Source organism: Sinocyclocheilus grahami, unplaced genomic scaffold (genome assembly GCF_001515645.1).
Source record: "Sinocyclocheilus grahami isolate Dianchi unplaced genomic scaffold, SAMN03320097.WGS_v1.1 scaffold579.1, whole genome shotgun sequence".
In the NCBI taxonomy this organism is placed as follows: domain Eukaryota; kingdom Metazoa; phylum Chordata; class Actinopteri; order Cypriniformes; family Cyprinidae; genus Sinocyclocheilus; species Sinocyclocheilus grahami.
Genome location: NW_015505758.1, coordinates 602,238 through 618,484, shown reverse-complemented (window position 1 = coordinate 618,484; position 16,247 = coordinate 602,238). Strand labels below are relative to the sequence as shown.

Genomic DNA, 16,247 nt, shown 5'->3' with positions numbered 1-16,247 from the left:
CAGTGTGTAGATCACCATCAACAAATTTTTTAACTGGCGAGGAAGTTTTGTGTTTCAGTTACAGTATGTTTTCATAGTACGTCAATGTCTTTCACTCAAAAGTAAGATTTGTTAATGTTAATAGAAGCTGTCTATGCTGAACGTTAAGTCAAATTCTTCTCTGTCCTTGGTTGAAAGATCTCTGTTTCCTCTCTCTGTCTCTAGGGCACCTTTCACAGTCAGCAGTCTTTGGACTATGGCTCTCAGTTAGTAGGAGGAGTGTCTCCAGGCAAGGGGGGCAAAACACACCTGGGTCTGCCAGTCTTCAACTCTGTGAAGGAGGTAATGGCCTGTGTGACTGCTGACAGTCTCCTGCGAGCCACAGTTACTCTTTGGACAGCTGCTCTGATTCTCTGAGGGTATTGGGGACTTTTAAGGGGACTTATTTAGAGCAAGTGACACCAACAGTAACAGAAGTGTTAAAGGCCGGAGGCCGGTTGTGTTGTCTTTATCAGTTTAAACACTTTCACATAAAGCCCAACTGAAATACCCAAAATTGGACTTTGACCTAATTTGTATTTTGGTTCTGTGCATGATTCTTTAATTGGTTTTTAGGCTAAGGATGGCACAGGGGCTGATGCCACCGTGATCTATGTGCCACCTCCTTTTGCGGCAGCCGCCATCATCGAAGCGATTGACGCAGAGATATCACTGGCCGTCTGTATCACAGAGGGAATCCCTCAGCAGGACATGGTGCGGGTCAAACACAAGCTGCTCCGCCAGAGCAAGACCCGCCTCGTCGGCCCCAACTGTCCTGGTGTCATCAACGTAAGTGTTGCACTTATGCTGTTTTTTTAATTCATTAATTTATTTTATTTTTAATTTGTACCGACACAGCTTTGTTTTTGGAAACTCAACTGGATGATGTTTTGAAGAGAAGGCATATGGTTGAAGTTAGCAAAATTGTGGTTATAATTCTAACACAGAGAATCCACTCTTTGCCTATTGTCTCCCTCTCAAAATTAAAACTCTGTTTTAAATCATTCCAGTATAAAGTCAGCATGAAACATTTAGTATGCATTTTACTTCTGTTATGTGTCAAAAGTGAAATAGCATATTCAACAGGAAACCTGGAATTCCTTGGATTGTGAAAAGTGGTAGCTATACACCACTTATACTATGCCATTAAAAAAAGTTTGAAGTCAGTAAGAATTTTTTTGTTGTTGAAATAACTGAATAATTTAACTCAACAAAGACACATTAAAGGTGGGGTATGTATTTTTTCAAAAATGCTTTAGAAAACTGAGTCGGGCCGAGTACCAAAACAAACGTGTAGCCAATCAGCAGTAAGGGGCGTGTCTACTCATGATGCGGACGAGAGAGCTCTCAGTCAGTGCACAGAACGGACATTAGCGAGCCGAGCGACAGAAAGATAGAGATGGCGGATAAAAAAACAAAATAGAAAAACGTCTGCGGAACAAAAGAAGGCTTACGATAAGGCAAGAAGTAGGACCCGTGTAAATATTGGATCAGCTTTCCAGCGCTGGAGAGAACTCAAGGAGTGGAAGGCCTTCGATCAGACACCGAGGTTGCTTTGGTTCTTCTCGATAGTTGAGTAACACCGTGTCTACACCGGATGCGACAGTTGTCATGTACAGCTAAAGTCTGTCAACACTGGACCTGATAAAGCGACCATTGAAAATCATTTGACATTTGTGTCAACGTCATAAATAGAACGCAGCAGTAGTATTCTGTCGGGGATTTGTCGTGCCGCATCCAGTGTAGACCATAGATATGTATATATATCTATGGTGTAGACGGCATCACTGATTATAATGAGTTCTATAGTATTTTGTTGCGCCGCTTGCGTCCGGTGTAGACACGGTGTAACATTGGTTTTGCTTTGTTTCACAGAACTAATCGTTGCCTGGGTTGCGTACGTATGTGTGGGGTGGAGCTATCAAAATAGGGGTGAGACCCTTTTGGGGTAGGGGCGTGTTTGTTTTGGTGGTTTAAAATATCAACATTGGCTACCAGAAATCACTTACCCCACCTTTAAATTGATCAAAAGTGATCAGAAAAGACACAGTTTAATGTTGCAAAAGATTTCTATTTCAAATAAATACTGTTCTTTCAAATTAATGCTGTTCTACTGAATTTCCTTCTTGTTTTCAGCATTGATAATAATAATATATGATTATTGAACACCAAATCAGAACATTAGAATGATTTCTGAAGGATCATGAGACACTGAAGACAAAAATCAGTTTTGCCATCACAGTAATAAAATCAATTAAAAAATATATATATTAAAATAGAAAATATATTTTTTTTATTGTAAAAAATATTTCAGAATATTACTGCTTTACTGTATTTTTTTATCAAATAAATGCAGCCTTAACAAACAACTGACCTTAACATTTTGAATGGTAGTGCATTTGGATAAACTTTATTTTTCCTTTGGAACAATGTGCACTAACAAATTACTCCCGGTAATACCCAGAATGTGTGTTAAATTGTGTCAGTTTTGAATTCATGTTGACTCTAAACCCTTACTGCTTGTTACTTTAATTGACTGTAGTAAAATGTATAATTTAAACTGAACTGTAATGGTGTTTTTATTTGCAGCCTGGCGAGTGTAAAATTGGGATCATGCCTGGGCACATCCACAAGAAAGGAAAAATTGGTAAGAGCTCCACAGAATGACACCTTTCATTGTTATGACAAAGAAAGCTCAATCATCCTTCCAGAAGATTTTGACAGTGCAGAGCATAACATGCTGATCGAATAGAACTTTAAGAGATCCTTGAAAAGCCTAGCGTACCTCATGTCTTCTCATTCGTAAAAGAAGCATCAAAGCCAGAGCTAGAGGGTCTCGATTTGAGATGGACACTTTTTAATACATTGGATTTGTTAGAGTTTCTCACCATGTCAGGGATGATGAGATGTCTCTGTTTGAACATGAACTCAGATGTAGACCGTAGCACAGTGTTCAGAGTGCTAAAAAGAGAGTGGTGCAGATCGCTTCTCATCACTCATCTGTCAGGGAATTTTAAACTGCGGGGCTGTGCCGTTTCAAGTCCCATCACTAGACAGGTGGCACAGGTTTTTGAAGAGTTCTGAAGAATAGTACTCAGACTTGAACTCTGTGCTTGTTTCTGTAATAAAAGTTGTGATCTCATGAAATGTCTGTCTGGAAATGGTTCAGCCATGGTTGGCCCTTTCCAATACAGTTTTTTTTCCATTGAGTTACATTTGCTATTTGCAAAGCAAAATATGTTTTATTTTTTTTACAGTTTTTCTCAATTGCTAACACACAATTCATGAAACAATTCACCATTTTCTCACAGCTATAAACACAATCTCAAAACTATACACCAACTTGCACAAACCTCAAACTTTCAGGTCAAAATCAAATATTCTAGTCAAAAACATATTATCTTCAGTCAAAATCAAAATTTTGGCCTCAGATGATGCACAAACCTAACAAATACACACTCCAGTGGACTACTCCACTGCCTAGAAAACACCAGTGAGATCAATTCAAAATACTGTTACAAAAACCTCCTTTTGGGAAATAAGAATCCTTTTGCTAGTCAATGACTGTTACAGTATACGGCATACATAGAGGGGTGCAGATACAGTGCAATTCAGCAATAAACTTTAAGAAAAGTTTACTTTCACTACACTACTGTAAAGAAATTAGGGATGCTCCGATCCGCCTTTTTCGCTTCCGATACCGATTCCGATACCTAGGGTTCAGTATTGGCCGATACCGATTCCGATCCGATACCAGTGAAGTTTTTTTCCCTCATTTAAATAAATGTAGAATTTATATATCTCTGTGTGTGGAACTGATAATCATTCTTTCACAATCTACTAGATACAGACTACTTCATTATAAAGAAAAATAAAATAAACAAATATGAAAAAATATAGGCCTATGTATATTTATAATACAGTTATTGAGCCTTTCTTTTAACAGTTTTAAATGTCAGTTACTGTGCATGTTAAAAACTATTTATAGTCTTTTCTACGCATGTGTTTTGTTCTCACAGACATCCGGTAGCAAGTAACAAAACATTAAACTCCGGCAAGAAGATAGTCATTTTTGCAAAGTATAATGGGAACACAGAATGATCTTGGAGAGAGCTTTACCGAGCTGACTGCTGTAACCGAACGAGACCAGGGTTTAAAGGCTGAACGATTGACTGACAGCCACAGCGGAGAAAACAGTTTGTGTGAACTTTAATGTAAAGACTTAAATATTCATATGTAGCTCACATTAAGCTATCGTATGGCTTCAGAAGTAACACAGAATAATTCGCACAGTCGAAAAAAAATTAAAAAATAAATGAAAATCTCGGATTTGGATCGGTTCTCTCTGCCCGATACCCGATCCGAGAAAAATGGCACTATCGGAGCCGATACCCGATATGAATATCGGATCGGCACATCCCTAAAATAAATATTATAGTACTGTAAATGAAATGCACTACAAGAGAAAAGTTCAAAGACCAAACAACTGAATATACAGTAAACACACATTGAAATATACTGTCAGTTACTTTACAGAAATAAATAATTAATAAATAAATAATTTAATTCATTCAGCATCCTCTGACAATTTGCATTACAATATTGGTATTATCCTTATTTGTTACAGCAGTTTCTTAGTCTTCTGACAAAAGACTTCTCTGCCTCCCCTAGACAGTCGTCTCTCAGTTCTGCACAAATACAGTACATGTAAGGACTACTTGGCTACAAATCAATTAAACCGTAATGAGTTTGAGGGTGTACAACATGTACTACAGTATTTACTGTACATAGAATAATGGAAGTTCTCTCATCTGAAGTACTGCTACTATGCACTGTAATTATATTGTATGTGTAAGTAGTATTGAAACCTTGTAGATGAGCCTGTAGGCTAACTTCCTTCATGGTCAGTCCATGCAGAAGATCATGCTCAACTATAGTGCTTTGTATTTCATCAGGGACAAATGACCTTTGACCTCATCCCCTTCATTTTTATTTTCCCCTCCAATTCCTCTTTGTCTCCCACTACCAGGATTCATTTTCCAAAACACATAATCCGCTGTGCTCCTGTGCATATCATCCTGAGATTCTGACCTGTGTCATCAGTTTTGCTGTTTAATGTTCACACATGGATAAATGTGTGCTGTTTGAGTTCATTTTTTGATGCTTGAGTTAATTATATTTATGTGTGTTTGTGTTTTCTGAATGAGAACATGGTTAAACCTGTGCAAAATAATGGCGTTTTTGTGTAGAGTTTTGGAGAAAACACTGAGCAAATTGGAACGTGTGTGCAAACAGGTGAAATGTGTTAAAGGTTTTGAGAAACGTGTCTTTGTTTGGAGAACTGTATGAATGGTTTGGCAAATTGGGCCAAATGAATCAGTTAGTGTTAGTGTGTTAGCAATCGAGAAAAAAACTGTGATACTGCTTGGTTGCCCCCTGGTTGCATTGAGGCCAAAGGAACAGAACAGCAGGAAAAGTGCATTAATATGTTGAAAAGTGCTAGGAATTTAGATTTTTGCTTTCTAGAAAATGGTCAAGACAGGAAATTATGATCTGCAGAACATATTATCAATTTGTAGAAAAGTCAAGACTCATGCTTGTGTTGATGTATTACATTTATGGATGTACACTGTTTAAAATTACATTTTTAATTACATTATAAACCTATTAATTAATCAAACTAATGTAATGTAAGAACAATTGCCAATTAAGTACTCGTGTATAAATTTAAATTGTTGGCCATCTTTTTAATGTAATAGTTAATTGCACTAAATTAATGTTCAATTAACAGTCCAAATTAAATTATAATATTGCAATTTATCTTTATATTGCTCTATTCTTCTCCTTTTTTCAGGCATTGTATCTAGATCGGGCACTCTTACGTATGAAGCCGTACATCAGACGACACAAGTGGGTCTGGGCCAGTCACTGTGTGTTGGTATGGGAAACTAGCAATCAATTATCCATTATTATAAGTCTACAGAGTGTTTAGTACAGAAAGATCTTTGAACAATGTGCATTTTCTTTCAGGTATTGGTGGAGACCCTTTTAATGGCACTAACTTCATTGACTGCCTGGAGGTGTTCCTGCAGGACCCAAAAACTGAGGGCATCATTTTGATTGGAGAGATTGGAGGAGATGCAGAAGAGAATGCGGCAGAGTACCTGAAACAGCACAACTCTGTAAGCTGCTTCTCATATGTTCACATCTAAAAAGAAAATGCTTTTAAATTTAAAAGTTGAATGTGGCTAATAATATTAGCTCAACCTTTTAACTACCTCACCCACCTAAGACAAGGCAAACTGATTTGTCTTTGTGCTTTTTTTTCTTGCTTTTTTTACAAATTTTTTATTTTATTTTACCACAGCAAAATTATTATTTTTTTTAACTAATTTACTTTTGGGACCAGATAAGTTCAGAAAACATATGCACAATTTTTTTTAGCTGTATACAGGAAAATTTAAAACAATAGTTCACCCAAAAATGTTGTTCCGTCCAAACACATATAATTTTCTTTCTTCAGTCAATCATAAAAGGAGATATTAGGCAGGATGGTCACAATGCTCTTTTCTATGCAATTCCATATCTTTTCCATAGATGTTGAATGGTAAGAAGGTTCTGTCATGCTCCAAAATGATAAACACCATAAAAGTAATCCATATGACTTTAGGTCTATATTCCAAGTCTTTTAAAGTCTCACAACAATTTTGTGAGAGAACCAGGAAAATTGAAGTCATTATTCACTGAAAAAACATCTCCACGGTAGTGCAGTTCAGATATGCACGTTCAAATTTAGTATGTTATGATCTTTTATGAGAATGAGAACTGATGACGTTTGGCATTGATGACATCAAATGTGTCATATTTGAACACATGCAAATGAGATTTGATATTTCTGTCTCTTGATCAAACACAACTATTTTATGGATTCGAAAGGCTTGCAATATGCACAGACTTGCACAAGTCATATGCATATTTTATGCAGGTTTTATGATTTTATTTTTGGTGAACTGTGTCTTTAAGATCTTCTACACACACCCCCACGCAAAGAATCACTATTTATTCATTCATGAATCGCTTCGTTTTTTCTTAGCCCTTGGGAAGTACACATTATTTTTCATCTTCTGGATATCGGCAGCTTTCTCCAACAAACAGGATCCCTCGCCACACATGGAGCTCCTCTTTCCTTGCTAGCAGGAGCTACTCACCCCTGGAGCTTACATTGTTTCTGTGAATGAGAAAACAGCCTCCAGCTGCTCTTTGATCTGTTTTGGCTGTGAAGGAAAGTCTACAGGGATTTCATTGACTGCGTGAAGTCCAGCCTGGCTGGTCCAAACATCACAAAGACCTCCTCCACATCCTAACAGCACCTCGGTTTGTGTCATCATTAAGCATGGCATATTTATTCCTCCAGTCTGAGAGTCATAGAGAGAGCTGATGCATTAACAAGCATCTTGCATTGGGAGAATTCTGTGAAGTCTGTGATATAAAATAGAACAAGCATTGGCAAAATGAGTACTAATGGAATAGTTTCAGCAGTTCTGATTGTGGCAAACTGATGCATGAATGTCCATTTTCTCAAGAGGACTGATTCAGTCTGAGAGTGTGGTAGCGGTGAGGCACAGTAACCACAGAAAATCAAGCAAATCGCTCCGAATATGTTCACCGCATGGACAAGTGCCTCATTTTGGAGTGAGTGCTTGGATGTACAAAGAAACTCTCCTCCATTCTGTGAATCAGACCATACTAAAGAGCTAATTTTTATTGTGGCCACATTTGAACTGAACCAAAATAGCGAAACCTGCAATTTTCTCAATTATTGAGGAGTTTCACAGTTGCAGAAGCCATTAAGCACTTTTGTGTACTTGGAGACAAGTGAGCGTGTAGCATTTTGAGCACACATCAGCACTGTGAAACTTACTTCTTTTCCGGCCTGTCAGTTAAATTAGTGGGAGAATTGATTTGGCAGAAATTGTTCCTTAAAGACTAGTTGCAAATTGAATGAAATTGCTCTTTTCATGTGAACTTTTCTCATTACCTCAACAAGGTAGTTTTTTAAGTGAATGCACCAAAGATGCCCTTGGCTATGAATAATGGAGATCAATACATGGTCATGCTACATTTCGTGCAGTAGATTTAGCCTTGGGAGAAATATTTGGCAGTTATGAAATTTTCCGTCTGTGCTGCTGTTAACAAGACCTGAATTGATCAGACTGTTAAACGCATGCCGGTCTCATTAAGAAGTGCGGGCAGGGATGATACATCAGGTTCCAGGCGGTAATGGAAGCGTCGATCCATACGGGAGCTTGTAAACTATTAGTTCTAGAAAAAGTAATGTCAGATTTATGTTGCTGTATGAACCATTTTAGACTGGCCTAGGAAGAATGTCTGTTTTTCTTTTGGAATAATAGTAGTGACAAAGGGCTCATGGTCCAATCCCATAACTTCACAGCGCATTTATACACCCCCCACATTTCCTGCTGGATCCATATATGATGCTTGCTTTCCATTAGCTGTAGTGGCATTGTGCAAATAATGGTGCGAGCACCCTGTTTTCCCCTTTTCTTCTAATTTATCAACTCCCAACACACATACACCAGCAAGTCCTTGTGTCAGAATTGCCAAGGGAAACTGCAAAATTGCTTTTCAGCCAAATTAGCATATTGATATGAATATTCCTCTCAAGTGCTTGTCAGCTTCACGCTTGTTTTTGCTTATTGCTAACATTTGTCACCTAGGGAAAGTTGCCCATTAAGATCCACTTGCAGTCCACAGTCACCGCAACACTATTGGAAGCTGCTGAATGATCGAGAGGAAGCTTTCCAACTGTTAACATGGAAACCTAATAGATTGTGTTTTCCGCAAATGTCTGTTGCAAACCTATCAGCTATTTTCTGGTGTTTGTTCTGCCAAAATAAATTCAATGTATACACTTTTAAAGTGCCCCTATTATGGATTTTTGAAAATTACCTTTCATGCAGTGTGTAACACAGCTCTAAGTGAATGAAAACATCCTGCCGAAAACATTGTGTATGAAGTTATTGTCTCTCAAAAGAAAGAGTCGACTCTGAATCATTGAGACGAGTCATTTTTAAAATGAATCCCAAGCCGTTTCATTTTGACCTCAACATGAAACATTAGCATATTGCCCACCCACTTGTTGGTCTGAATGAAAATGCTAATTAATTCTTTACCGCTAGGTGCCGCTTTTGGAGCAGTAAAATAGCGGCTTCCCTGGTACACAAAGCAGCAGTGCGCTCACAAACGCTGTCGTTGTCGAGTCGCTGTTGAGTCGTTGAGCAAGTAAGGTAAAAATAAATGCATATTATAAGACAATGAAAGTGTTTTTTGACCTTGCATGCATGTCAACTTGTTGTTGGGGACCCCCAAAACCAAAATATGAACCTTTCATAACCCATAATAGGGGCACTTTAAAGGGATAGTTTACTCAAAAATGACAATTTTGTGCTGTTATGTTTTACTCTGGAATACATTTTTGAAGAATTTTCACACAAAACAAGTTGAGGACAGCATTTGCATTTTTGGGTTAACTGTCCCTTTAAGACCCTTTTTGACCCTTTTTGAAAATGCTAAACGTGCTCAAAATAGGGCTGTCTGGAGAGTCATTCAGCAAAAAAGGGAGCACAAAATGAAAGGATGGCGTTCCACTCCAGCACTGTCTCGATGTTTTGTGCATGAGCAAAATATAATTACCTCAGTTCATTATCGTAATCTTCCCAGATTAGGCTTTAATCTGTAGTCGGCTGCATGAGCATTAACAGCTTGAGCTTTGAACCGAAGACTGCTCCTGTGGAGCATTATAATGTTAGCGGGTAGTTGTAGATTATCAAGTATTAAGTCAGTCAACTGTCTTTGACTGGCAGTCACATTAATTTCATCTCCTCAACCTAAAGTTTGCATTCCCATTTAAAGTTTTTAGTGAAATCAAAAATTGCCAGTGAAGTTTAGGAACCTACTCTCCTGTGAGATGCTAATGAGCACGTCTGAATTAGTGCTGGCTCCATTTGAGCCCGAGGAGGTCTATAATGCCGGAGAAAACTATCTACTAGCATTTCTATTGGTCTTGATGGCAGTAGCTGGTTGATGCAGGAACCCCCAAAAGTATGCAACTTAAAAATATCTACTATAATATGATAGTCATAAGATGTTAAAAGTTTGCTCGGGGAAAAAATCTGAATGCACAGATTTTTGAATGACTGCCAATGGAGAAAGATGATTTTAACCCCCCAAATGATGGGGCTGGCACATGCTAACCAGCCAACCCTTGACTTTTTGTTTGAGCCTCATCTGAGTTCAAAGGTACGCGCACAGTAGCTTCAGCCTTCTGAGAAAGTCTGTCCAGATGTCCCCAAAAACATTCAAAATGTTAGGCTACCATTTTATTCTGTTCGCCCATCTGTTGGTGGCTGCATTTGCTATTATGACAACCCACATCCCATTCTAGAATTAGGATGTCATTCATGAGGACAGAATATAGTGGGAATGAGGGAAAAAACAGACCTGAGCATGATGGTCCATGAGACGGTCAATGACAGTTAATTGGCTTACATGCCTTGATCTGCCTCCCTTTTAATGCCAATTTTGAGCGCAGTATGCACCGTCTAAAAGCCCTTGCACTTATATTCACCTCTTATTTACAAGTCTGTGAGCTGCAGTTTGAGGAAATAAAAATATTATTCTTGTAGGCCTTACTTAGCGCCACTATGACCATGGTTATTTTTATGGAGACCCATAATGCAGGGGTAAAACAAAAACAGACATTTTTCACTAAAGATTTTAACTTTATAAACGCATACATACACATACCGTACAGAGGTTTGGGGTCAAAAATATATTTTTAAAATGGTTTTGAAAGAAGTAAATCAGAGAAATGCATAAGTTTTGTGAGCAAACACAAAGTATTTCAGAGGAACACAGTTTTGTGAGTGAACGCAAAGTATCTCAGGAATGCATACGTTTTGCGAACAAATGCAAAGTATCTCAGAGGAACACAACATTTTTCAGAGTGTGAACAAAGTATCTCAGGGGAATGCATACGTTTTGTGAGCAAAGGTAAACATTTCTCGGGGGAACTGAAAAAGTTGTACACGTAAAAGCAAAAGCTCTGAAATATTATTTTTTTCCTCCTATCGATTTTTTTTTTTTTTAACCATCACCCTGTCCCTTTAGGGGCTCCATAGAAAATAGTTGTGCTGCTTAATATGCACATGCAACATCTTTTTACAAGATTCTTTGAATAGAAAGTTTGCAAACATTCATTTGAAATAGAAACGTTTTGTAACTTTAATGTCATTGTTGTCACTTTACTATCATTGTCACTTGTCAAAAGTTGTCACTTGACACATTGTCAATACATCCTTGCTGTGTATAAGTATTAATTTCGTTCAAAACAAAAAAGTGTGTATGTATTTCAAAGTCCTTGTGTCGTTTTCTACTCTTTAGGGTGCCAGTGCTAAGCCTGTGGTGTCATTTATTGCTGGCTTAACGGCCCCTCCTGGAAGGAGAATGGGGCACGCAGGAGCCATCATTGCCGGAGGCAAAGGGGGTGCCAAAGAGAAGATCGCCGCCCTGCAGTCAGCTGGAGTCATCGTCAGCATGTCTCCGGCTCAGCTGGGCAGCACCATGTACAAGGTGAGAAACCATCACCCTGTCCCTTTAGGGGCTCCATAGAAAATAGTTGTGCTGCTTAATATGCACATGCAACCTCTTTTTACAAGATTCTTTGAATAGAAAGTTCGCAAACATTCATTTGAAATAGAAACGTTTTGTAACTTTAATGTCATTGTTTTCACTTTACTATCATTGTCACTTGCCAAAGTTGTCACTTGACACATTGTCAATGCATCCTTGCTGTGTATAAGTATTAATTTCGTTCAAAACAAAGAAGTGTGTATGTATTTGAAAGTCCTTGTGTCGTTTTCTACTCTTTAGGGTGCCGGTGCTAAGCCTGTGGTGTCATTTATTGCTGGCTTAACGGCCCCTCCTGGAAGGAGAATGGGGCACGCAGGAGCCATCATTGCCGGAGGCAAAGGGGGTGCCAAAGAGAAGATCGCCGCCCTGCAGTCAGCTGGAGTCATCGTCAGCATGTCTCCGGCTCAGCTGGGCAGCACCATGTACAAGGTGAGACCGTTTTTTTTCAGTGTGAGTTGTAACTCAGAGGCAGAGTCACCACAGAGATGCCACCTCCTGTTTTACCTCACTAAATGCTCAACGCTGTTTTTCGTTCTGCAAACTCAAACATGCTGAGAGCAAGCATTAAAGAAATTCCTTTTAGTAAAAAAAAAAAAAATTAGTGTTTTGTCTTCTTAGTTTAAAGTCTCACAGTGATGTCAGTTTGCTGATAACTCTTTTTAAAGTACATTTATTGGTTTGTGTGGCTGTAACGGCTCTGGAAAATTCAGTGTTCTGATTCAGTGTGAGTTGTAACTCAGAGGCAGAGTCACCACAGAGATGCCACCTCCTGTTTTACCTCACTAAATGCTCAACGCTGTTTTTCGTTCTGCAAACTCAAACATGCTGAGAGCAAGCATTAAAGAAATTCTTTTTAGTAAAAAAAAAAAAAAAAAGATTAGTGTTTTGTCGTCTTAGTTTAAAGTCTCACAGTGATGTCAGTTTGCTGATAACTCTTTTTAAAGTACATTTATTGGTTTGTGTGGCTGTAACGGCTCTGGAAAATTCAGTGTTCTGTGGGCCAAACCAGTGGCTAATCACAGGAATAAATTACATTTTAAAATATACTATTTCACAATATTACTGTTTTTGTATGTTCTTCATATACTATGTATTTGAAGAAAAGCATGAAAAAAACTTCAGATACCACAGTTTTCAGCTTTAGTATGGTAATGTATTTTTAAAATAGCAGTGCAGAGTAATTTACAGCAATATTTCTGTTGTAACGAATGTAAAATGCCACACTGGGACACTGTTGTGATATTTGAGTCATGATACAAATAAACCTTTGCAACAGTGTTTTTAATCTTCATTTAAACATACAGTTACTTATTAGCTATCTGGAGTATCTATCTTAATGCTTCACAGTTTTAGAAACATTAATGACCAAAAAAAATTTACACATAAATCAATATTCACAATGATGCTTAATTTATATCACAAAATCTTTGCAAATATATTGTGAATATTCAGTAAAACACCCAGCCTAATCACTAATCACACTCTCGTTCTTTTTACTAATGATGTAACCGTATTAAATACTTAATTTCTTGTGTTAACTCAAGGCCATTTCCTGCAATCCATATTATTTCAGTCTGCAGTGGACAAGGCACTGCTTGACCATTAGATGGCAATAGAGCTTCAAGTATTTTTACAGTGCATCTTCCTTCTTTGAAACATGACATTTGCATAAGGGAATTCTCTCAGAAATGCGCCATTCCGTCACCCTTAGTTGAGGAAAATGCGTTTTCAAAAGCACAATGCATCACCCTGTAGCTGTAAGCCTTTGTAAGTTAACTATGTAAATAGCTATTCCTGACTGGAACGATCTACATTTGTCTTTGTATCATACAGTGCATTTCTCACAGCTTTATGTGTTTACCCACAGCTTCTGTAAATGTTTTTTTCCCCTTTGCAATTAACCTTAATACAGCCAGCTGTTGGAACTTCCACATTAAAAAAATCTAATATATATATATATATCGTATATATATATATACATATATATATATATATATATATATACATATAATATGTACATTCCTATTAGACTATTAGTGATGCCAAGCTGAATCAAAGTTTTTTTTTTTTTGAAAAAATCACACATTTATTTTTATGGTTTATGGGGACTCTCCATAGGCGTAATGGTTTTTATACTGTACAAACCATATATTCTATTGCCCTACACCAACCCTACCCCTAAACCTACCCCTCACAGGAAACTTTCTGCATTTTTAGATTTTCAAAAAAACTCATTCTAAATTATTTATAAGCCTTTTGAATTACGGGGACACTGAAAATGTCCTCTTAAATCACCTTCTTGTTGTAATACCTATGTCATACCCATGTTATTATACAAATCTGTGTCCTCATAAACCACATAAACATGCGCACACACACACACACACACACAAACTCCAGAAACTCAGCAATGAAAGATTTTGTGCAACAGGCAAGGTCAGAACAGAGTGGCATTTTCTCCTAAAATATCAAAACATCTGAGACAAATACTGTACAAACCACATTTCCAAATAATGGTTTTCCAAGCTTGATGAAAAATAAAAATCCTTCTGGTTTAAGGGAAAAGGGCCTGAGGGACAGTGGGTAACACAAAATATAAGCAACACCAAATCATTTTTACTCTTAATGATGATCATATTTTGCATTTCCAGGAATAATTTACCCCAAAATGAAAATTCTATCATCATTTATAAGCTGTTATTAATCAAGTTATTTTCTTGTTTGGAACACAGAAGTAGTCTTTTTGTCTTGTTGTGTCTCTGATCCTCATCCTCTTTTATTTTATGGAAAAGAGCAACATGGACATTCTTTTTGTGCTCCATTGAAGAAGTAAAGTTAACCGTTTTAGAACAAGATGAGGCCGAGAAAATGACTGCATTTTCATTTTTAATGTGAATTACCTTTTAAATCCATTACATTTGACTTTTCTTGTTGTTTTAATAATAAAAGTGGTCTTATCGTTACAGCCCTCCAGCTGAACTGTAATGGGAAGAATAGGGCGGGAAAAACACTGAGATGAGCTTTTCAACTGACACGCAACACATCTCTCTATCTGCCTTTGTGCCGAACAGAAATTGGGACACATACTTTGAGAAAATGATCACAGATGTGCTGACTGTGTGATATCTAATGCTACAGTGGCGCAAGATTTGTGGATGGGTAATGGATTTTATTCTTAGAAATAAGACTTGAGCTTATTAGTGCTCGCCAGGGTAGACGGGTTGTACCAGTTGTTCATGAGCTTTTTCTTAAACTGGGACAGAAAGTTCACACTATATGGTGTAGTAACTAGTTTAGTTTGTGACTAACTCTGTACTTCGTATGGATGCACTATTTGTTCTTAAAGGAACACTCCACTATTTTTGAAAATAGGCTCATTTTGCAACTCCCCTAGAGTTAAACATTTGAGTTTTACCGTTTTTTTTAATCCATTCAGCCGATCTGCGGGTTTGGCGGTAGCACTTTTAGCTGTAGATTAGCATAGATCATTGAATCGGATTTGACCGTTAGCATCTCGCTTAAAATTGACCAAAGAGTTTCTATATTTTTCCTATTTAAAACTTGACTCTTCTGTAGTTACATCGTGTAGTAAGACCGACGGAAAATTAAAAGTTGCGATTTTCTAGGCCGATATGGCTAGGAACTATACTCTCATTCCGGTGTAATAATCAAGGAACTTTGCTGCCATTCTATGGGTGCAGCAGGCGCAATGATTTTATGCAGCGCCTGAAAATAGTCCCCAGAACACTCCCTGTGCAAGCAGGTGGTCACGTTGGTTATGTTGACGGAAGTTAGCCTATTTTCAGGCGCTGCACAATATCATTGCTCCTGCTGCACCCATGGTACGGCAGCAAAGTTCCTTGATTACTACGCCGGAATGAGAGTATAGTTCCTAGCCTATTGGCCTAGAAAATCACAACTTTTCATTTACCGTCGGACTTAGTACACGATGTAACTACAGAAGAGTCAAGTTTTAAATAGGAAAAATATCTAAACTCTTTGGTCATTTTTGCACGAGATGCTAACGGTCTAATCAGATTCAATGATCTATGCTAAGCTACAGCTAAAAGTGCTACCGCCAGACCCGGAGATCGACTGAATGGATTCGAAAACGGTAAAACTCAACTGTTTAACTCCAGGGCAGTGGCGGCTCGTGGGTTTAAATAGAGGAGGCACACTAATTGTATTGGTCTGGGATCCCTGCCGATTATTATTATTATTATAATTTGCTTAACCACTTTAAAATGGCTTTTTGGTTGCTTTTAGTCAGAAAACGTAAAGAAAACATGCAGCAAGATAATATAATTTCATTTACCTGGCATATCACTTGAAGCAAACATCCATCCCTTCTTAAAAGTCTTTGTTAAAAGAGAGCTGCCTGTTGCGTCATTTAATTAAGCCGACTGCTGTAGCCTATATCCAGCTTAGGCTGTTTTCCCTAAATTTGTGTATATACTGTTTGAATGACAGCTTGGTAAATCTGTTGGCGATCAAATATTCAATATCGCTACTCATCA

The 16,247-nt window shown here is 37.8% G+C and overlaps 1 protein-coding gene across 1 annotated transcript in view; it reads left to right on the top strand.

Moving 5' to 3' along the window:
- Positions 1-16,247, top strand: part of LOC107556802 (succinate-CoA ligase GDP/ADP-forming subunit alpha) — a 32,182-nt gene that overhangs the window by 6,892 nt on the left and 9,043 nt on the right. The window contains exons 3-8 of the mRNA XM_016240010.1: positions 205-321; positions 595-807; positions 2,608-2,665; positions 5,873-5,956; positions 6,049-6,200; positions 11,971-12,159. Of these exons, the coding sequence (XP_016095496.1) occupies positions 205-321; positions 595-807; positions 2,608-2,665; positions 5,873-5,956; positions 6,049-6,200; positions 11,971-12,159 (813 nt within the window). The remainder of the gene's footprint in view (positions 1-204; positions 322-594; positions 808-2,607; positions 2,666-5,872; positions 5,957-6,048; positions 6,201-11,970; positions 12,160-16,247) is intronic.